Source organism: Rattus norvegicus, chromosome 8, assembly GCF_021556685.1.
Source record: "Rattus norvegicus strain SHRSP/BbbUtx chromosome 8, alternate assembly SHRSP_T2T, whole genome shotgun sequence".
NCBI classification, from domain to species: domain Eukaryota; kingdom Metazoa; phylum Chordata; class Mammalia; order Rodentia; family Muridae; genus Rattus; species Rattus norvegicus.
The window spans coordinates 73,620,952-73,644,249 of NC_141541.1; the positions used below are offsets into that span (position 1 = coordinate 73,620,952).

The 23,298-nt window shown below is 50.7% G+C and overlaps 1 protein-coding gene and 1 pseudogene across 4 annotated transcripts; one reads left to right on the top strand and one right to left on the bottom strand.

Annotated features, from left to right (window-relative positions):
• Kbtbd13 (kelch repeat and BTB domain containing 13) lies at positions 1,308–3,047 on the bottom strand (annotated as a pseudogene).
• On the top strand, positions 9,329–23,297 carry Rasl12 (RAS-like, family 12). Of its 4 annotated transcripts, none has more exon segments than NM_001108162.1 (5): positions 9,329–9,528; positions 11,870–11,926; positions 18,575–18,648; positions 19,220–19,410; positions 21,370–23,292. In NM_001108162.1, coding segments are annotated over 5 exon segments (801 nt in total). In that variant the 5' UTR covers positions 9,329–9,425; the 3' UTR covers positions 21,746–23,292.
• The last annotated feature ends 1 nt before the right edge of the window (position 23,298 follows it).

Below are 23,298 nucleotides of genomic sequence, written 5' to 3' on the forward strand. Positions count from 1 at the left end.
ACAAAGGCTAGAAGATTCCACACTCCTAAAGGCAACTTATTTCAAGTTTGGGATACACATCAGGGAAGAGGTAGTAAGCGACGGCCCAACACCAGGCTCCGTGCCCAGGAAGTACCATGCCAATGCTGCGTTCCCCACTTCTGAAGCCAGGGTTTTCTATGAGCCTTGAGTCCTGGAGGATGGAGACTATACCTGACCACCGAGAGACATCTGCCTGGGACATGGCCAGGCTGCAGGGCTGAAGCAGGTATCTGTAACAGAAGCTGGGTCTGGGTATTGTTTTTAAGATAAGAGCTGTTTAACAGCATGTGTCAGTAGCAGACCCCTAACTAGTGGTTCTTGTAAGACATCATTTCGTTCTGCAGGCAAGGAGGTGCTTGGAGCTCGGTTAAAAGTATTGGACCTCTGCCCTCTGCGCCTACTATCTGCCCACAGGTACGGCTGCATATCCAACCCAGCATGTCACAGAGATCAATGAGCGGTGCTGGCAGCCAGGCCAGGAAAACAAGAGCTGGCTCAGCCAATCCTGCAGAGAGGAGGTGGGTATGCAACTGACAAACAGGAAGCGGGAAAGCACGATAGGCTCAGGGAATGGCCACAGCAAAGGTTACAAGAGAGACGGAGCTTGTGACACGCCTAAGAAGGAAGGCCCTGAGAGATCAGCAGGGCCAGACCTCATTCACCTTAAGTAACCTGAAGTCAGGAGATTAACAGTCTACTGTTATAGCGACAACAAAAAAGATAGGTCAAGGATTTACCCCTGAGTACTCCCTTTCCACTCCAGTCCTGAAACTACTGTAGGGAACCCTTGCAGCCTCAGCTGAGTTTCATTTGCTACAATTCAGTCCAACTCACTGCCAAAATGCCTTCGTCTTCCACTAAAGGCTGGAGCTTACTGACACCCTGTCTGGTTCGGTCTTCTCCTCGTTCCTCTTGGAACGTTCAGACTTTGTGATCTGAAGCTGCTCTTCCAGGCTGACTGCTTCAGTGTGGGTTTTTTTTTTTTCTCGTTTTTTAAAGATTTATTTATTATATATATGTATACTGTAGCTGTCTTCAGACACACCAGAAGAGCACATCAGATCCCATTACAGATGGTTGTGAGCCACCATGTGGTTGCTGGGATTTGAACTCAGGGCCTCTGGAAGGGCAGTCAGGGCCATCTCTCCCCCGCTTCTGTGTTCTTATTGCACGGTGTGTTGCTTGCTTTCTAAAATCAGCATGTTGCTGTCAGTTTGTGGGTGGAGGCAAATTATGTGTAGACCTGTTTTATCATTCTGGCCATTGTATTAGAAAGTTGATATTGTCTCCAAGCTTTCTGTGTCCCAGCTGACAACTACAGCAGAACACTGTATTGACACTCTGTGCCTGCTAATTAGCAGTTTGGTTTAACATCACTTAACCCACTTCTAGCTATAGCTTGGATTCGCCTACAAGTCTGGATTGTCCAAATCATAACCCCACCCTTTTCCTTGAGATTGTGACGCACCAGCTCAAGTGTTTTGAGGACCCAGGCACCTGCGTTGCTCAGGGCTTCGGGGACATCCACACTACCAGAAAGCAAACCTGAGTGTCTTAATAGAGAAAAAGGAGTTCCCAAGAACTCCCCAGTCCAGGTTCACATAGCCAAGGCTCATGGAGACTCGTGTGCTTCTGAAGTCACTCCAAGCTCACAACTCTGGCAGCGCGGTGGCCACAGGCCCAGTAGTGCCAGGAGGCAGCCGAAGAAGAAAGGTCTGTAAAGAACCAGGCCGAGGAAACCCAGCCTTTTCCCTGAGCAGCCTCCAGGTGCCATCTTCAATGGCATAGACCAACGTGGATACACGGTTGACAGTATAAACGGTGTCCCCACGCACTACAGACGTGAAGAGCGCTCCTTTGCTGTTGACAAATTGGCCAGGTAGCGATGTCCACTGGCCGGTGACCAGGTTGAGGCAGTCGATGGCACAGTGCAGGAAATCATCGGAAGGTCCGTTTCGTACTACATAGAGACTGTCGCGATGGGCCACCATAAAGTGACCGTAGCTCTGCGAACGACACAGTTCAGCCACCGGCAACCACTTGTCCATCTGCACCATGTACTCCACCACGGCAGTGACATCTGCCGGCCTCCACAGGCACACGAAGAGGCGGCCACGCGCCTGGGCGCAGGGAACCCCTGTAGCTGGCTGTGGCAAGTCTGCCACGAAGCTCCAGCAACCTGTAGCCGGATCATAACACTCCACGGAGCTCATGGGTGTCTTCTGGAATTCGCCACCAATGGCATAGAGGCGGCCTTCGAAGCCAGCCAGCGCCAAGTCATAGCGCGGTTGGTGCGGGCTGGGGAATTCGCACCAAGTGCCACCTTCCGGGTCATAGCAGAAGCTCAGCTCCACTACTTCCTTGCTGGCGCCACACACGCCCCCCACTATGTAGAGCTTGTTGCCCAGGGTGGCCACGCCCGCCAGCAGCGTGCTGGCCTCCAGAGGCAGCGCGGCCAGCGTGCGCCACGCGTCCTCCTCCTCGTCCAGGAAGCACATGGTGCGCGACGCGTCCTCTAGGAAGCCGGGTGTGGGTGTGTGCGTGCTCACCGCCACATATGTGCTGGGTCGCAGAGCCGCCACGTAGGCTCGGGCCTCGGGCAGCTCCAGCTCTGCCACCAGCTCGTGTGATCCGTCGCGGATGAAAAGCGCAGCACTGTGGAGCACGTCGCGCAGGCCGAAGGCGGCGGCCGCATCGCACAGCAGCGAGCAGTTGTCCGACGTGACGCTGTGCTCCAGGAAGCGCGCGAGAGCCGGCGCCTGCAGGAACGCGGCGCACTCCACCGCCTGCAGCAGCTCATCGTCGGCCACCAGTGCCGGCCGCTCTCCGCGCAGCACCCGCAGCGCCGTGCCGAAGCCCGCGGCGCTCAGTGCGCCCAAACGCACCTCGGCCGCGCGCGCCTCCCGCATGCCAGAGCGGAAAAGCCCGCGGAAGAAGCCGCAGTGCTCCACCAGCAGCGACTGCTCGGCCTGGAAGAGTTGGCCGTCCACCCACACCTGCACCGGGACCTCGGGGCCTGGAGGCATGATGAGCCAGAGGGGCGGAGGCTGCTGTCGCTGGGGGGTCTAGATTTGCCTGGGGCCACTGACTCGGGGCTACCCCGGGGCGGGGAGGGAAAAAAAACTTCCCTGGGGGTTATAAATACCTTCCTGGCTAAAGATAGGACCTACTCATGTGATGTGGCCGGCAAGCTTGGATAGCCTCTGAGCCCAGAGGGCATCTGGACACCTGTGTGGTCATTCAGTTCTGTGAAGAGACTAGTTGGGCCGAAGAGATGGTTCAACAGGTTCTTGCCTAGAAGCCTGGTTGGCCTGGGTTCAACCTGGAACCTACATAAAAGTAGAAGGAGAAAACCCACTCCACGGAGTTGTCCTCTGACCTCTGTGTTCACCATGTGGCATTCATCCCACCTCCCCAGAGACTCAGATAACTTTTTTTTAAAAAAGAAATAAATAGTGACAACACTAACTATATGCTGAATACCCACTGCATTCTGGGCTCTGCCAGGCCTGCACCATACCAAGCTGCACAGCCCTTATACAATATATGTACCTCGGCTGCTCCTCATCTTAAAATAGGGTAAATAGAAACATCTATATACAGTATTAGGACAAATTCTATAAGGTGTTCTGAATGAGGCCTGGAGAGTTTATACAAGTAGTCTAAGGTCTCTCAGATGAGACAAGCATTCAGAGGAGTAGGGAAAGCAGGTTGAAGGGAGAGACCAAATCGGAACAGATTGAATGGTCAGGCCAGGGCTCTATGATATGTCTCTGCTCATGCTTGCCGGTGAGCCCAACCAATAACCCACTCACGTTTAGCCTGCATGTACATAAGCGCACAGGCATGCCATGCTCTTGGGTGCTGGAAGACGATCTCAGATCCCTTGGAAATGGAATTACAGTTGAGAGTCACCATGTGGGTGTGGATGATGGGAATGAAGCCCTGCCCTCTGAGGAGGAGCCAGGGTTTGCTCTCAATGTTGAGTGGTCTCTGGAGCGCCATCTCAACCTCTTTTGGGGCTCTTTCCTTCCAGGTAACAGAGCATCCAGTAAGCAAGCCCCTTTGGGAGGAAGCTGCCCTTCTCTTGGAGTGGAAAGCTGGTGTCCGGTTTTCACTTGCCTGACCCCTCCGTGGCTGTCACTGTGGGTGAAGAAAAGCGCAGGTGCAGGAGGATAGTCCACCTGTGGGTGGGAAAGCCTCCTGCATGCAGTAACAGCTCTGCTTCAATTGCACCGTGAAAAGTGCTTTGCCTCCCAGTCCTCTCGGCATTCATGAGTAGTTACTACGGCCCTCCCCAGTATCCTTGGGGAATAGACAATCTCCACGTACGTTTCACAGCAACACTATGAGCTGGATTTCTCCGCTAGACAGGGTCTGACATATCCTAGTCTGGCTTCAAATTTGCCGTGCAGGAAGGGTTCTGTCTCCCAAGTTCATGTGCCACTATGTCCCATTTATGCGGTGCTAGGGTTGAACCCGGAGCTCTGTGCATGCTAAACAAGGGCTCTGCTTACGGAACCCACTGAAGCCCTGAACTACATGCTGCTAACACCTCCATTTGATAGGTACAGAGACTAACCTAAGGGAGGGTTTAGCTCATGACCAGCAGGTGGCAGATTTAGGACCAGAATGCAGCCAGTTTGTATATGTGCCCTTAAACATGCTGCCAAATTCTCTTCTGTGCAGAGTTTAGGGCAGCGGAAGGCACCTTGGGTTTATGAATTCCTAAGAAGACCTGGCTGAAGTGTGGGAAAGAGCCTTGCCCAGGATCTTGCAGTTTGGGACAGACAGCCCCAGGCTGTCCTGCAGTCCCGTCCAAGGCACTTTTCCAACTGTGCACGGCTTTCCTGGTTGGCCATCTAATACTCAGTCCCAAGATGTGAGAAGGAAAGGAGTTCGATGATTGCCTTGTCCTTCTACTTCACTCTGAAGGGGAGGAAAATGAGGACCAGGACCAGGTGGTGTATCTGGGAGATGTTCTCCTGGGTCTTCATTTGGGAGGGTGGAGCAGGTATCCATTGCCAGAGAGGCAGTAGGAGGGGGATAGGAGAACCCTGCTCCCCTTTAGGACACAGACATAGACCCTACAGATGTATGTGTTAACCCACAGCAAATGTGCCTCCCTTAAGGCACTCCCTAGTTCACCCCATCAAAACAGGCCTGGGATGTGGGGACCACTAGTGTGAGCCTGGGAGGCCAGAGGCCTGGAAGACACTGCCAGAAATATCTCAGATGCTCTGCCCCAGGGACCAGGCAGGAAGAGGGGAAGGAGATGGGGGTGGGGTGGGCAGAAATCCCACGAGTACTATCCCAGGCCCTCTGCCAGTTTCTCTCCTTCCTTGAGCCCAGACATTGGCTGAAAGGACCCAGAATGTTCCAGGCATTAGGTATGGCAATCCTTTCTTGGGGGCAAGTGGATGCTGTAGTGTCAGATCTTTACCTGTATCCTTGTTAGGCCTTAGTGACAGGGAGAGTGTCTGGGAGGCTTCCAGATGAAGGGGGCTTTTCCTCAGTGTGGACTTGACAGAACTGTCTACCGGCCCATAGGCTACTCCCTCCCTAGACAGGCATCATCTCTCTACCTGCCTAACCTTGCTTGCCTCAGAAGGCAGATTGTCAGGACAGGGCTGCTACACAGTTGTCATCTGTTAGCCTGTTCCTGACACCTAACAGAAGCCAGACAGAGCCAAATGGAACCACCTAAGAGCAGGAGGCAAAAATCACAAGACTCTTCTAGACTGAAGTTTATCTTCCAATCCATACCCCACCCCCAAGTCAAGGCCTCTTGAGTGAGTAGGGGCTCACGCACGCACCCTGTTTCTACCTTCCATGGCCTGATGATGATGAGGGGTCCACATAGGGTAGTGATCATGGCTCTGCCTCTGAGCCCAGGCTTTGCCCTTTGGTCCCACCCTCAGGGCCCCAGCCGGTGGTGTGTGCAGCTGTGGGTTTCCTCCTCCCAGATCCTGAGTGGCCCTCTGGGAGATGGAGAGGACAAGGAACCGTCTTGGCTGTGGGCAGCCCACAGAGTTCCCAGGCCCTGCCTGACCCCTGTCTGACCTCTAACAAACCCCCCTCTCCACTTTGCACTCCCCACACTGAGAGAGATGGGGGTGGGGACAAAAGGCAGGCAGGCACTGGGCTCTGAGCCTTGGAGGGAGCACAGACCCAAGCCTTATTCATATCTGCAGCTACATGGTCAGCACCCAGTAGGGGCTTTCTCTCTGTGTTTTTAATTAAAAAAAACTTTTAAACGATGTTTTTATTCAATTTTTATGTGTATGAGCGTTTTGCCTGGATGTATGTATGTGTGCCACGTGAATGCCTGGTGCCTGCAGAGGCCAGGTGTCATCAATGGTTGTGAGCCACCAGGTAGGTGATGGGAACTAAAACTGGATCTTCTCCAAGAGCAATACGTGTGCTCAACTGCTGGGTCATCTCTCCAGCAGGGTCTACTCAGTGGACCCGATCCCCAACCTGTTGGAACCCCTAGTGAGCGGAGGGAAATTCAGCTTCTGTCCCAGAAGAACACTGCCTGATGGAGGAGACATAACTCTTGTCTTTGGAGAAACGAGCCTCCAGTCTGATGGTGGAGCCTCTTTCCAGTCACAGCGAAGACAGTACACACCACAGGGAATACCTCGCAGCTCCCGAAGTTGGGAAAGGGATGCTTGCCTGGGCTTTGATGCGACGCGACCACCACTTTGCTAAAGCTATGCAGCCTCTCCAGGCCTCGATTTCACACCCGTGAGGTGGGATTTGCAAATGATTTCTAAGGTTCTACTTGGTTTAGATATTGTGATAGGTCATGGAGCAGCAATTGAAGGCACGTTGTGCTGTGACCCAGGAGAAGATGTAATAGAGTTTCCAAATCTTAGCTTTATGTGCAATTGCTTGTGGGTGTCCTGGCGTCAGGAAAGACAAGCCCTACATTCCTTCTCTGTTCATTCCCTACCCGCTCTGTACATCTATTGAACACTGACTGCAAGCTCAGCAGTTGTGACTGGGCCCAGCAACACAGCCTCCACATCTGGGGTGTCTGAAGTCCTCTATAAGAGCTTCGATTGAGGGGCTAGACAAGAAGAGTTGAGCTATTACCCAAACGGAATTACCTCTCTCTCGAGCGAACTGCCTCCTTTCTTTTTGAGACAGGCTCTGACATAGTGTAGGCTCCTCCTGCTCCCCTGATCTTGAAGGAGAGAGAGCGAACTTGAACTTCTGATCCTCTTGCCTCCAACTCAGATCAGCTGGAATTAGAGAGGCCTGTACCATCAGTCACTAGAGTTTATTTGGTGTTGGGTGGGGATCGGTTCCAGTGCTTTGTGTGAACTGAGCCCCAGCCCAAGAATGACTAAGCAACTCCCCCCACCTCACACAAACTCAGAAGTGGCAAAACTCTCCTCTGGGGAACGGTGCTGGCTCCACCTTGCTCTCTCCAGCACTCCTGCAATGAGACAAGTTTTTTCTCCAGGGACCCCGTCTGGAATGTCTGCACAAGGTTGTAGCCAGCCCGGGGAATGTGGCTACAACTTGGCTTCTAACTTTTCAACTCCTACAATTCAGAGGAAACCCCTTGTGTTCCTCTGTTCAAGCAAGTCTGGCCTGAGGTATAATGTAAACAAATCCCTCTGGTACCTGGAAAGCTTTATAACAGCTGGTTTACTGTGAATCCCTCAACAGCTAGACCAAGTCAGAATTCACATCCTGTCCAGAAAAAGGGTTTTTGTTGTTTTTGTTGTTTTTGTTGTTGTTGTTGTTGTTGTTGTTGTTGTTGCTTAGGAGGGACACTGCAGTCCTGCTGGTACACTGGACCCTCTGCCTGCTGGCCAGGTTTCCATGGTTTCTTGGTTTGTTTGTTTGTTTTTTCTGGTTAGTGTAACAGGGCCCCCCAGAACTTAGTAGGCCCTCAGACCTTAACAGGACTGACTCCACAATGGAAGAACCATTCGGGCCACAACATGCAGCACACACAGCACCATCTGCCAAAAACAAAAACGAAGCCCTGATCCATCAAAGGCCATCGCTCTGGGAAAGCCTCTAACGGCTTTTCCGGCTTCTGTAGCTCTGACTCTGGCTAACATAACCGTTCTTGTTACCGAAGATGTGTCAACCTAAGAAAGGATTTTGTGCTTCAAAGCTCACCCCGAGAAGGGCCCAAGGCTACCCTGGGATCCCAAACACCTGGTGTAATTGCCGGCTAACTAATGAAGACTTTATACTGACCTAGCATAAAGCGGGTGAGCGGGCAGTCAGCTTACCATTGTGGGACAGGAATGGGCTGGAGCTAGTACGCCCTTCCCCACCCCAGAACGAGTGTTTTCTAGAATACAGGCCTTCAGGGTGCTAGAATTTACTCAGGCCTGCCAAAATCTCATCCCAAAATTTTGTATTTACTTACCCATCAGTATTTATAGATAGGGACACCAAACCCCAAAGAAGTGGGTGATTTACCTAAAGTTATCTCAACAACTAAGTTCTTGTGCCCTATCTCCAGCATAACCAGATCTCCCTGAGACCCTGGGAAATGAGCTTCTCCATCGCCCTCCCACCAAGCTCAGAACGACTGTCCACTCCAGAACACAGAAGACATATTCAACTTTTTACTTCTGCCAGGGAGAAAAAGTAATCCAGGATGGATTAGATTCTGGAAGCCAAACCTGTATAAAGTAATTGTTTTACATTCTAGTGGCAGTTATCAATTATACATAATAATGGGTTTTTATGTGACATTTTTCACACATGCATCTAATGTGTTTTGATTATATTCACTGCTCCATACTCCCTCTCATGTCCTACCACTCACTTATCCCCTTCTTCTTCCCAATTACTTTCCTTTCAATTGTCATGTCTTTTGATGGACTTTTGGCGCCCCAATCAATGAGTTCAGTTAGGATTACTTACAGAGCGTGGGTGAGGTGTCTTATGTCTGGTTTGAGACCTTTTCATGTAACTCAAGCTATCCTGGAATTCACTAGGTAGCCCAGGCTGGCCTCCAGTGTGCCACTGCCGCAACCCTCCCTCAGCTTCCCAAATCTTGGCTGGGTCATGAAGTCTTAGCAAGGGCCACAACTCCTTTGTCCCAAGAGCCTGAGTTCTGCTGTGATGGTATTTGGAGTCGCCCATGCAAAACACAGAAGTGGAGCTCTGAGGTTGAGCTGGTTGTGGTCTAAAGCAAAAGTGACAGAGACCAACCAGGAGCCAGGGAGCACAATCCTGGGTGTTCTGGCCAGGCAGGGAGGGCTCAGCGGCTTTTAAAAGGTGTTTGGAGCGCGGAGGCCACGCCCCGTCCACGCCCCTCCTCCAGCGGGCGGGCACTGATGGGTCGGCCTGGAGGGTGACTAGGGGCGTGCAACTAGCAGACCTTCGGGCTGAAGACCGGGGTGGCCATCTGCAGTTTCGCCATGTCCTCAGTGTTCGGCAAGCCCCGAGCTGGCAGCGGGCCCCACAGCGTGCCTCTGGAGGTTAACCTGGCTATCCTTGGGCGCCGCGGAGCGGGCAAGTCTGGTGAGTGGTGTGGAGCGTGGAGGATGAGGGCAGCTTCATCCCCCAGCTCCCAGGGAGTTGCTCCCCCACACTCTCCCCTAATCCCTCGGTGGTTGGGTGAGTCCCCGTGACTTTGCTTTTTGCCTCAGTTTCTCTGTTGTGGGCTCTCACTCCCGCCTTTTGTTTATCTTTAGCTGCTTGCCTGGCTCTTCCTCTGTCTCTGTTCTCAGTGCCTGTGACTCCTGTCCCCCCACAAAACTCTCTCTTTGTGTTTCTCTTAGGTCTTCCACTCATCTCCATCCCTGGGACCAGCAACAAAATCTCGTCAGCTGACACTAAGGAGACCTGTTGGCGCTGGTCTCCAGCCCTGGGTCCCTTTGAATTTAGTGGCATCCTTGCTATTCCTTGATCTGTGCTGTCCACCCCCTCAACACCCCCTCCAAGGAACTTAGTAGAAGTCAGTAGAGATTAGAACTTCTCAGGCTCAGGCCACTCCTACACTGCCAACCCTTGGAACTCTGAAACAGACTATTCTTATCAAATGTGTTTATTTCAAGTCAGACCCCTCTTGACTTTCTGGAAAAAGACTATAGTCCCAGGTGCCAGGGACTTGTCCTTGGGAAATCTGAATCTTGGGCTACTACTGAGATAGTTTCTGTCATCACCTTCATCACTTCTAAAAGCCATCACAGAGACCCCAAAGGGAGTGTTTGCCCTGCTCTCTGACACTTTAAGACCCTGTCAGCTGAAGATGGGTAGCCAGAAGGGACTCTCCTAGCTGCCCTGTTCCAGCCCACAGTGAATAGCCACCAGGCCTGTGAACTAGAGTTTTCCTTCTCCTCCTTTCTCTGAGACTCCCTGGGGAAGTTTGAAGCCAGCACTCCTGACTTAGAAGGAGGACCCAGAACATGGTTTTCCTTTAAAAACCAGCCTGTTCCCAGTGACTCTGCCAATGGTCAGTCAGCTAGTGACTTACATGGTTAAAGGATTCCTTTTTTTTTTTTTTTTTTTTTTTTTTTGATGCCAGGCTGTCCTAGAACTTTTTATGAAGCCAAAGATGGCCCTGTATTCCTGAGTCTTCTGCCTTCTCCTTCCAAGTGCTGGGTTTGTAAATGTGCACCACCATTCCTGGCACTGGCAAAACTGGGGATGGAACCCAGGGCTTCGTGCATGGTAGGCAGCTAGGTAACATCTTCAGCACCAGAAAGTTTAAAAATACGTATTCTTTGGCTAGCAGTTTGCCAACTGGCACTGTTAGGAATCCTTCAAAAGAATCTTACGTTTATTTTTGAGCCTAGCAAGAGTCCGGCATAATATAGTTGGGTGACCCTTGCCTTTATGTGCTGAGCTCTGAGCAGAAGCAATCCTGCACCCTACAAGGGAAAAAGAACCACTTTTCCAGTCTTACATTTTCAAGAGGGGCATGGAAGTCTCACTGAGAGCCAAAGCCCAAGGTGTAGAGGACGTAGACTGGAGGGTGTTTACTTGGGACACACTCTGTCCTGGACCTTGCTTGGAAACTCATGTTCTGGGGTGGAGGTGGGGGTTGTTGTGTGTGTGTGTGTGGGGGGGTACGTCAGACTCTTCCCAGCCATAGCCGGTCCATTCTTCACTTACTGTAGTGGTCCTCAACCTCCCCAATGCTGCAGCCCTTTAATATGACTCCCAACCATAAAATTACTTTCTTTTTCTTTTTTTTTCTTTTCTTTTTTTCGGAGCTGGGGACCAAACCCAGGGCCTTGCGCTTGCTAGGCAAGCGCTCTCTACTGAGCTAAATCCCCAACCCCAATTACTTTTGTTACTACTTCATAACTGTAATGTTGCTGTTGCTATGGATCATAATGTAGATTATGTGTGTTTTCTGTGAAAGGGTTGCTTCACTTCCAAACGGGTTTGTGACCCACAGGTTGAGAACCGCTGGCTTTACTGTCTCTGGCCTGTAGGCAAAGCTAGAATAAATGTCTCCATACTAAAAAGTCAGTGTGACCCGTCCAGGGGTGGGAGATGTGTCCCTTGAGTTGGGGGAACTCACCAGACCTCCGGATCACTAGATGTAGGGTCTTGACCCTGGGGTTGGTTTTTCACAGATACTCTTAGACATGCCTTTTGCTAACTTTCATGCTCATAGAAGTTTTTAGAAACTAATCCCAGGGGTGCATGCAGTTAGTGGGGCTTGGCACCCTATCCCTATGCCTTCTGAGCCAATTCCTCTGCTCTGTAGCCCAGGGCCTTTGGAGAGCCAAGCTTGGTGTCAGCAGAGACCACAGGGGTCAGTTATGCCTCCATAAAGTGAGAGTGACAGTGACCTCGGAGCTGGCTATAGATGCAGCAGTGGCCTGAGCCTCCCTCTTTCTTCTTGCAGCCCTGACTGTGAAGTTTCTCACCAAGAGGTTTATCAGCGAATATGATCCCAATTTGGGTAAGAAGCAACTCCTCTCTTGGCTTCCTGCTGCCTGGGCCCCACCTGGATGGTCCCCTGAGAGCTCCCCATGGGTGGGCCCTGAGCAGCACTGTGGATCTTAGAGTAGAAGAGGAAGATCCCTGGGATGAATCGGTGCATATAAGACAACTGGGGGGGGGGGGCTGGTCCAACTCAAGGAACTGAGACTGCCTGCCCTAAAATATGTGGTACAAAGAGACTTTAGAAGAATGTTTTTCTTAAATAGCAGAATGTCCACATCCAAATAGGCACAGTTACCCAAAGTGTTCACTCAGTGTTCTCCCCGAGACAGCCAGACATGCTATTTAAGGGATTCTCTATTGGTGGTGGACATTCTTTGAACCAGGAAGCATTTGTTTTGCTTTAGGTTTTTAAATGTATTGTACTTTATGGATATATGTCTTTTGCCTGCATGAATATCTGTGCACCATGGGTGTGATTGATACCAATGGAGTTGCGAAGAGGGCGCTGGATTCTCTGGAACTGGACAAGAGACAAATGCTCTCAACCACTGAACCATTGCTCCATCCCTTCCCATGCTTCCTTATACGAAGCTAAACTTGTATGCTGGCTCTGACGTTCATTGGCTGGGTAACTTTGAGACAGTCACTTAAGCTCTCTGAGCTACTATTTCCTCCTCCACAAGAGGAGTCTAAGCATAGCTAAACCAGAGAATTGCTGCTAGGATTAAAGAAATGGTGCATGGTAGGCTAGTGCTTGACCCAGTAGACTCTTGGAGAACGTTTACTTCTTCTCAAATGGCTTCCTATGCATACTCCCCCGAGCCCCCCACATTCATCAGACCTGGGCTGTGAAACTTATTTTTTCTTTCTTTCTTTTTTTTTTTTTGGAGCTGAGGAGTGAACCCAGGGTCTTGCACTTTCTAGGCAAGCGCTCTATACCACTGAGCTAAATCCCTAACCCTGTGAAACTTATTTTTAACAGAAGGATCGTCCCTCAAAATAAACCCTTACATAGGACCCTAATACCCAAGACAATCAAAATTAGAATCTGATCAGCACTGAAGAAGTCACTTCTAGTTTGTGTTTATAACACTTCTATTTGTAAACTGTCTACTGAGAACAACGAGGTGTCTGAATGAGTTTAGCTTTTCAAGAACGATGTTGAGTTGTTTTCCCGTTCATTAAAATCAAATAAAGTGGGGCTGGAGAGATGGCTCAGCGGTTGAGAGCACTGGCTGCACTTCCAGAGGTCCTGAGTTTAATTCCCAGCAACCACATGGTGGCTCACAACCATCTGTAATGGAATCCGATGCCCTCTTCTGGTGTGTACTCATATATATGAAATCAATCTTTTTTTTTTAAAGATTTATTCATTTATTATATATAAGTACACTGTAGCTGTCTTCAGACACACCAGAAGAGGGCATCAGATCCCATTACAGATGGTTGTGAGCCACCATGTGGTTGCTGGGAATTGAACTCAGGACCTCTGGAAGAGCAGTCGGGTGCTCTTAACCTCTGAGCCATCTCTCCAGCCCCCTGAAATCAATCTTAAAGAATAACACACACACACACACACACACACACACACACACACACACACACAAACAAATAAAATGTTGGTGCCCCAAGGGCTCTGGGTCACAAGATAAGACCCCCTTCTGCAGCACTGCCCCCAAGAGGCTCACAGTTCACGCTAGATTGGAATACAGAGGAGGAGAGTGCTCAGGAGATACGGCTTCCATGTTTCTTTTGAGATTGGTTGTCATGTAGCTCAAGCCTTTAAACCATCAGTGTGACCAAGGATGACCTTGAGCTTCTGAGCCTCCTTCATCCACCTAAGTGCTGGGATTATAGGTGTGTGCCACCGTGCCTGGTTTATTCTGTGCTGCTGATTGAACCCAGGGCTTCATGCAGGCTCAGCTAATGCTCCAGCAGCTGAGCTGCACCACCAGGCCCTGTGTTTACCTTTTTTTTCTCATCATCCATTTCTAGCACCTCCTCTTCCCTGCTCTCCATCCGTCCCCTTCCCCGGGATCTCACCAGATGATTCCAGTACAGTGGTGATTTGAGCTTCCTGGTTGAGCAATTTTGGAATTCTGAGTTGATAATGGAACGTGTGGTCAGACTGTCTGAGGTGGGGGGGGGGGTGCAGACAGCAGCCTATAATGTTTAACCACCTCAGTCTTTGGTCTCTTGTTCTCCCGAGAGCCTGTTACATTGAAACTAGTTGTTCTTAGTTCAGACACCCTGGTAGGCCAGACTGGGAGACCTAAGCCTCTCCCATGGAGAGAAGTCTGAACATCCAAGAGGAAGGCGTGCCTCAGGCACAGGTGGCTAATACAGCTCTTTTCCAGGGTCTCCTAGGAGCCTGAGCACATGTGAGACTCTTTGAGGTGGAAAGCCATTCCCATCTTCGGCCTGATGTGTGGTATTAGTTGTAGCTTTGACTGTCTGTCCTGTGGGATTGAATTGTTTTTGAATTCCATTTCAAGAATTATTATCAGCTTAGCTGCAGAGGTACACACATTTAATTCCTGCATTCAGGAGGCAGAGGGAAGTGGATCTCTGTGAGTTCAAAGCCAGCCTGGTCTACAGAATGAGTTCCAGGACAACGAGGGCTACACAGAGAAACCCTGTCTCAAACAAACAAACAAATCACAAACAAACAAGAATTATTATCACTTCCATTTTTTCAGAAAGAAACTGAGTCAGAGAGGTCTCAGTGAGTCTCCTAACTGGGCTCTCTGAGCTTCATTTTCCCCATATGGAGGCTGAGACTGGATTGTCTGTGTTGGAGTTGTGTCTTGTAGGCAGTGACTGGAGCTGCTAGGAGCCAGATGGAAGTCATTTGCCGCAGTTCTGTCCTGGTGGGCAAGGGCTCCAATGAATATTCTTTCCTGGTTCCTCTAGGGGACAATGTCAACTTCTTACCTCATTTGCCTTCATCCCGTTCCTGCAAAGACAAGGATGCTCATCGCGTCTGAGGTGCCACCTGATGTACAATCATACAGACCTTCTCTGGTGCCTTTCGTAAAATTACTATTTTAAAGATGTCGAAGTGCCCAGAGTCAAGATAGGCTCTATACCACTATGCCTGGGTGAGAAGCTGCCATTCTAGCTCCCAAGGCTTTATCCAACTTGCATATCTGTACTAGAATTCCTACTAAATAGGATGCTTCATGGAGGACTAGCAGATCCATCATTAGTCAGGGAGTAAGGGAGTCCCAGTGGGAAGGCAGTCCAGAAGGCCCAAGTTCAAGTCCCCCCATTCCTGGAATTAAATGACCCCAGTGTGTCTGCCATGCATACTAGGCAAGCCTTCTAACCATTGAGTTGTATCCCCTCCCCCCAACCCCAGTCTTACCACAGCATCTCACTACATTGCTCAGACTTACCTTGAACTCACTCTGTAGCCCAGGCAAGGATTGATCTTGCAATCCTCCTGCCTCAGCCTCCCAAAACAACCTGGTCATCTTTCTACAGTGGAGCTAACAGACAATCGATCTGCTAGCCTCTTGGGTAACAGGAAAACCGGGACAACTAAGGCCAGGGTAACACTTGTCACTGGACTGAGCAGGACTTTACCTGTTTGGGGGTCAGTGCCTAAAAGGCAAGTCTGGCAGGAAAATAAGAAGTATGAACACAAGATAGGCATCCAGCAGCAGTTCTTCTTGGGCCAAATATAGTTAAACATTTGGAGCATATTTTCCACTATTTTTTTTCCTTCTTCTTCTTTGGATAAGAGCAGCTATTTATCCAAGTCCCCAAAGCAGGCTGGGGATGAGAAGCTGTCCGTGACTCAAGTTGGATGTTAGTGGACCTGGCACGTGTCCAGGCCCGCTTGCCTGCCAGCGGCCATCAGAGAGAAGTGTGTGACTGCATTCCCCACGGGGTAAGGGTGCTGTTCTCGGAGTGGCCACTGCCAGGAAGGCAGAGAACACCTCAGATTTGCCCAGAGGGTCACCCAGGGAAAGGTGGGGACTTAGGGTACACACGTACATGTGCCAGAAGCACAGGGACCGTGGGGGTGAGGGAAGCAACTGTCAGCGAGCCAGTGATGGTTTCTGTATGGCTGACCACATTCTGATTTCTTGGGTTTAAAGTCATAAGAACTAAAAAAAGAAAAAAACGCAAACTGCTGAAATCCAAATAAGGTTGGTAAATTAGCTCATAGTGCAGGACCCGCATCAACTTCCTGGTTTGTCGATTGCGCTGTGGTTGTCCAAGGTGTTCATGTTGAGGGGAGCAGACAAAGAGCATCCGTGTGAGTTTGTAACTTCCGTTTGAGTTTAAAATGACTTCTCTATAAAATAAATGGGTTGCGAGGGCTGCGGATATCAGTCAGTAAAGTGCTTGCCATGCAAGCACAGGGGCCTGAATTCAGACTCCCAGCACCCATGTCAAAAGCGAGGACTGGTGGCATGCATCTGGGGGAGCAGAGACAGCTCAACCCCTGGAACTCTGTGGCCAGCCAGCCGGCGACAAATTGGTGAGCTTCAGGCTCAGTGAACGATCATGGCTCAAACAGAGAGGTGGAGGGGCTGAAGGGATGACGCGTTAAGAGCAGCTCGTCCTTCCAGAGGACGAAGGTCCTGTTTCTAGTGCCCATGGTAGATGGTCACAGCTACCTAACACTCTAGTGCCAGGGAACTGAGTGCTCTCTTCTGGTCTCTTTGGGCACCAGCACACAGACGGGCACACACATAAACATAAGCGTAAAACCTCTTTTAAAAATAATAAAGTGGAAAGAGGGTGAAGAAGACACCGATGTCAAACTCTGACCTCCACAGGGACATGCACACGCGGACATGCACACCTAGATACACCACATCCTCACCCAAATTAATAAAAACAAAAGGAGAAAATAATTACCTGGGAATGCGGATGTGTCCCGTTAACTTTGGGGCTCCTTCATGTTCCTCACCGCCGTTTCTAGAGATTTATTATGAGCTGAGCCCCAAGTCTGGATTCCTAAACAGTCTCCCCACAGTCCTGGGATACAGGGAGGTTAAATGTGCTAGCTCAGGGGCAAGCCAAGGCCTGGAGATTGTTAGCTCTGGCTCGGCAGATGTGTGTGCCTTTAGTCCCAGCACTTGGGAGGCAGAGGTAGTAGGTTTCTGAGTTTGAGACCAGCCTGGATCCAGGACAGCCAGGGGTACACAGAGAAACCCTGTCTCAAAAACAAAAACCAGGACAGAAAGAAAGAAAGAAAGAAAGAAAGAGAGAGAGAGAGAGAGAGAGAGAGAGAGAGAGAGAGAGGGAGAGAGGGAGGGAGGGAGGGAGGAAGGAAGGAAGGAAGGAAGGAAGGAAGGAAGGAAGGAAGGAAAACTGATAGTTCAAGTTATGATAGTTCAAGTCATCATAGTGTTTCTGTTTTAAAAGGACACACTTCCAGCTCCAAAAAAAAGAAAAGAAAAAAAAAAAAAAAAAAAAAAGGACACACTCCCTGAGATCTGAAGTGGTGTGACTAGATCAGGTAGTTGAAATGTAGCTGAGGTTGGATTTTGGGGAGATGTTCAGTGTATGTCCATGCTGTGTACTGTGTATGTACATGCTGTGTGTGTGTGCTATGAATGTGCGCTGTGAGTGTTATGTGTGCTGTGTGTGTGTGTGCTGTGTGTGTACATGCTGTGTATGTGTGTGCTGTGAATATGTGTACTGTGTGTGTGCTGTGTAAGTACATGTGTGCTGTGTGTTTGTGTATGTGTGTACTATGTGCTGTGTGTGCTGTGTATGTGTGTGCTGTGTGTGTGCGTGCTGTGTATGTGTGTGCTGTGTATGTACATTCTGTGTGTGTGCTATAAATATGTGTGCTGTGTATGTGGGTGCTATGTGTTTACAGTCTATGTGTGTGTAGTGTGTGTGCAGTATATGTGTGCACTGTGTGTTGTGTGTGCTGTATGTGTGTGCTATGTGTAAGTTTACATATCTGTATGCACGCAGAGACCAGAAGGCATCAAACACCTTGCTCTGCCACTTTCTACTTTATTCCTTGAAGAAAGGGTCTTCATGAGCCCAGGCATAAGCTGACAGCCAGCAATCCACAGTAATTCTCCTGGGGTTTTTCTAGGGCTACAGGCATGTGCACATCTATGATTGGCTTTTTACCCGGGGACTGGGGACTTGAACTCAAGCCCTCATACTTCTTTGGCAATCACCCCTCCCCACTGAGCTTTCTCCCATTTCCCTGAAGTTGGTCTGGATTCTACATGTGATAAGGATGACTTACAGAGCCTTGGAGCTTCTGAGTGAGGTCTGGCTGCCCTCTCTATCATATCAGAAGCTTCGCTTTGCTCTTGTCTCCTACTGAGGGAAGAAGTCTTTGGGAATTCCCTGTGGGCTGGGTACTGTGCTGGGAAGAGAAAATCAGAATTCTTGGAGGAAATTCCAAGCCTCAGCTGCTTAGTCTGTCTATGGGCCACACGCCGCACCACAGGCTTTGTACATGGATCCAGATTAGCCCATCCCCCAGGGCATGGTGTATAGTTGCCTCTGATGCTTCTAACCTGACAAATGAAGAGGGACAGTAGCCTGGTTACGGCTCTTAAGGGCTAGTCAAGGCTACACAGGAGTCCAGCCCAGGAGGAAGCTGGGACATTGGCCGTGTCCTTTATTGTGTGGCTTGCCATGCTGCTCACCTGGCTGACCATCTGTGTTGCAGAGGACATCTACAGCTCCGAGGAGACTGTGGACCACCAACCTGTGCACCTGAGGGTCATGGACACTGCAGACCTGGTAACATTACTGCCCTGCCCCCGCTCCCCCATCCCCAGAGAGACCAGACCATCAGTGCAGCCCCTCCAGGACCTGACCTCACGAGGCCATCTGGACCCCTTTAGGCTGCAGTTTTTTCTGTGTGTCCCTGAAGGGGACTCTGACTTTTCTGGGCCTGAATCTTTCATTTGGCAAATGAAATGAGCCTGTGAGCCCGTCTCCCCGACGTATATCTCCATGTCCTCATACCCACGGCTGGAGTCACTTCTCAGAGGCCAAAGGGGCAGTGTGGACCTGACCTTAAACCAGCAATACTCAGAGACAGCAGGTCCTTGGAGGGCTGTGCCAGCATCTTTGACTGGGTGCCCAAGGGGCCAAGGTCTCCAAGTCTCTGGCTGGGTGGTGGGAGGGAGGTTTGTGAGACAATGTCTCTTTTCACACCAAGCCAAATCAGAACTGAAGTGCTCCTTTGAAAAGGGATCTGCTGGGGAACAATATACAAAGACTCCCGAGGTGGAAAGGGCAGCCCAGGTGAAGGCCTTTCCCCCCAAGTTCTTCTGCCTCTCAGTTAGGGTCCTCTCCCTTACTCCAGGACACCCCCAGGAACTGCGAGCGCTACCTGAACTGGGCCCATGCCTTCCTGGTGGTGTATAGTGTGGATAGTCGTGAGAGTTTCGAAGGCAGCAGCAGCTACCTAGAGCTGCTGGCCTTGCATGCCAAGGAGACACAGCGTGGCTACCCTGCCCTGCTGTTGGGCAACAAGCTCGACATGGCCCAGTACAGGTGAGTGCAGGCATCTTAGCCCTCTCCTCTAGAGCTAGCTAGGGATGCAGGGTGGCATCCTGCTGCCAGGAAAAACGATACTCTTAACTCCAGGTAAAAGAGACCTGGGAGAAGGGACTGGGAGTTTGTCTTCTAGGCAGCCAATGACAGGAAGGCAAAGACACCTGGACTACTTCGAACATTGGCTGGACCCCCCAAAAGGCAAAACAAGCACTTCTTCCTGTCAGGCGTCTCAGTGGTCTCTTGCATCAGCTTTCCCTGAGGCTGTGTGACATTCTGGTTGCCCTCCCAGCAGCGGACTAGTCATTTAGTGACTAACTCTAGTCCCAAGGAGAGGGTCTAATTTGCTCCTGGGATCAGGTGACTGCTATGGTCCCAGCATCCCTTGCCTTGTTCAAGCATAGATTCCAGGTTTGTTACCACAGTTGGCTGTTAAAGGCAGGCCTCTCTTAGAAAGGGTTGGATTTGAACCAGAGGTCACAGACTGGGCCAGAGGGCAGGTCACCACAGAATGCTGCAGCCGTATTTTGCTTGGCTGGCATTATGTTTTAAATGACTTAGACTTGGAATGCTCTAAGGTGGGGCCTGATCCTTTAAGCTGACCGCAGGCCCTGCCACTCCTTGTGGCTTCTACCTCCACCCTCTCCACACATCCAAGTCACCAGCCTGGCCTTAAGGTCCTTGACACGGAGGCCCAAGCTTGAGCAATCCCACTGAAACTCTCCAGTGTGGACATTGCCCCTTGTGTCCAGCACACCTGCTGGGTGTGGCACCTTCCACTTGTCCCCTCCTGATCTTAACCTGTTCTTGCTCTCCCAGGCCCCGGAGGCCCAGGGACTGATGTTGGGGGTTTTTTTTTAGAATAGGTCACACAGGCAGAGGGAGGAAAGAGTTGTGGATTCCTGAAAGGTAACCATGGTGGTATGGGGGCCTTCTGCATGGGTGGTCCAACCTTCAGCCCAGGAAAAATTGCATCATGGGGAATTAGGGAAGTTGTACAGTGGGTAAGTCGCTGAAGATGGTCTTTGCAGTTGAGTGCAGCACTAACAGGTTAGGGTTCCGTGGCACAGTATGTCTCCCAACCCCTTGCTCCTGCCAAGTCAGCCTTGGCCCAGAGGCTTCTCCCTACTGTTTCTTACCCTGGCATCTCCTCCCATCTTGGGCTGTGCCATGGTCCTAAGGGAAGGTGGCTGGGACAGCTCATCGACGGGTGGTGGTAAGCAGGATTCAGCCGAGGTGCAGCCTTGGCTTCAAGACCCAAGGAGTCCTCGTCCCTCCCCTCTTCGGAACAAGAGCCGGTCATCTTTTTTTTCCCTCCACCTCCACGTCCATGAGTTCCAGTCAGAAGCTCCTATAGCTCTTCCACCTGCAAACATTTATCCAGTCTTCATGGGAGGCAGAGAGGGCCATATGGGAGCGAGGACATCCCTCGGGGATATGGCATCCTCATTGCTGTTCTCTGCTGGCCCTCGACTGGACAAGCAGACAAATCCTATGAGCCTCGAGAGTCTGTCTGTCACGGCTTCCCGCATAATCGGAGGGGTGCCACCCACTTCATTGCAAACAACTGCTCTTCACTACTAGTAGTCCCTCAAGCTGAGGGTGGCCATTTCCTGAGGAGGAGATGGGCAGTGCCTTCTTCGTCTGGCCACAGGCAGGGTCTAGCATGAAAGGATTTGGCTCTGCCATTCTCTCTTCCTCATATTCATTCCTAAATCCCAGCTTTGGCAGTCGAGGGCTGAGTCTGTACCAGGTACTGCGCTAAGCACTCCACGCATGTTGTCTTAGCCCTAACAGCCTCTGAAGAGGTGGGTGGCATGATCCTGTTGTATTGATGAGCAAACAGACTCAGAGGCTGAAGATGAGTCCAGACCACTGGGTGGGGAGATAGGTGTGGGGCCCTCTCTGCCTGACTTGCAATGACACTCTCCTGACTGCCTCACCCTGCTTCCTCTCCAGGCAAGTCACCAAGGCCGAGGGTGCGGCTTTGGCAGGCAGATTCGGGTGCCTGTTTTTTGAGGTCTCTGCCTGCCTGGACTTTGAGCATGTGCAGCACGTCTTCCATGAGGCTGTGCGCGAGGTGCGACGAGAGCTGGAGAAGAGTCCCCTGGCCCGGCCCCTCTTCATCTCTGAGGAGAAAGCCCTGTCCCACCAGACTCCACTCACAGCCCGGCACGGACTGGCCAGCTGTACTTTTAACACTCTCTCCACTGCCAGCTTGAAGGAGATGCCCACCGTGGCCCAGGCCAAGTTGGTCACTGTGAAGTCATCTCGTGCCCAGAGTAAGCGCAAGGCACCCACCTTGACTCTGCTGAAGGGCTTCAAGATCTTCTGAGGACTCTTCTGCAGGAACCTTAGGCTCAGCTGAGGCTTGGGGCTGCAAGAAATGGGCTGGATTGCACTCTGGTGAACCAATGGCCCTTACCCTCTGGTAGATAGCAGATTCCACCTCCAGCACCAAGCAGGGTCCCTACGTGCTCACTATGCGAGCCAGAGGGACAGGCAGGGATGCTGCTCCTGACTGCCTCACCCTGCTTCCTCACTAGGCAAGGGCCTGGGCTCCATGGTAACCTCTGCATCCGTCACCCTGGAGGGAAGCTACCCCTGTTACAGACAGGAGACCTGGAGTCAGCTGCAAGCAGAAAGGATCTGCAGTACAAATCCTTTGTCATGACTCTCCCGCTCCAAACACTGCCAGACCAGCTGCAGCCCCTGTTCAAAGAGGCTTTGTCTATGGGAAGGCTTGCTAACAATTTACAGGATGGCTGGCCCAGAGGTCCTACCATTATCTGGTGGTAGAAAGAGGTAGGCCAGCTGTTCAGAGGCCCAAAGTTTATCCAAGAAAATTCTAGTTAAAATAATCCTATGTGAAAGCTTGGATAGGGCAAAGAAATTTTGACAGGAGCCCTTCAGCACTTGCCTCTAAATGAAGGGTACAGAGAGGGACTGTGGGTTGTCCAGGCTAGAGAGCCTCCAACATTTCCTTCACCAGCATTTGGGGACTATTTTGACTGCTTTGTTGGTAGACCCCCAGGACCATCCCTCTTGAGCTTAATGACCAAGGCTGCAGAAAGTCATCCCACCAAGTGACAGTCCTCAGAGAGTCCACAGATGGCAGGATCAGACACCTTCTGGTGGGAACCATAGGCCTGCCCACTGTTAAGTAGGTGCAGTCTGGTTTGGTTGGACCTAGGACCTTCAGCAACAGGGTTGTTCAAAGCCTATTTTGGTAAGGTAGATCCCAAAGCATTTGGGATTAATATGGAGGAATTTTACATAAACTACTTGGTATTTCACCAAGGCCCAGGTGTGAGAAGTCTGTCACAGGCAGGGGCTCCAGGTGTCTCTTACTGTTTACCACAAACTCTGGAAGAGCAGGCTCAGGAGTGGGGCATGAGAAGGCCTAGGCTGGGCACGCTACGAAGCCATCTCCTTTGGCTCCCAGACAGTAGCCCAGGGGCTGAATGGAGAATGTCTCTAACCCTATCTTCAGCTCTAGTCTATAGCTGGAGAAGCTGAGGTCAGAGGGAGACCCTGATCTACTCATGCGCACATGCTGCAAGTCCTGGCCCTTTGTCCTGACCAAAGGCCAGCTCTGAATTTTATACTTTTTTTTTTAAGATAGGGTCTCTTTATTATGTAGGTCTGGCTGTCCTGGAATTCACTATGTAAACCAGGCTAGAGTTGAACTCACAGAGATCCACCTGCTTCAGCCTTCTGAGTGCTGGAATTAAAGGCTTCCACCTCACATGGCTGAACTTTGTACTTTTGACGCAAGCCCCCTTGTGTGTGCTTTGTAGACCACCATCGTTTGAACCCAGTATACAGTTCCAGCTGCCCACCTGGAGAAGCGTTTGAATAAAAGTTTTTTTTTTTAAATAACAAAAT

Coding starts and splice junctions, on each gene's coding strand:
- Rasl12 (XM_087562101.1), top strand. Junction 19,411..21,369: donor CTCGACATGGCCCAGTACAG/GTGAGTGCAGGC, acceptor CTTCCTCTCCAG/GCAAGTCACCAAGGCCGAGG.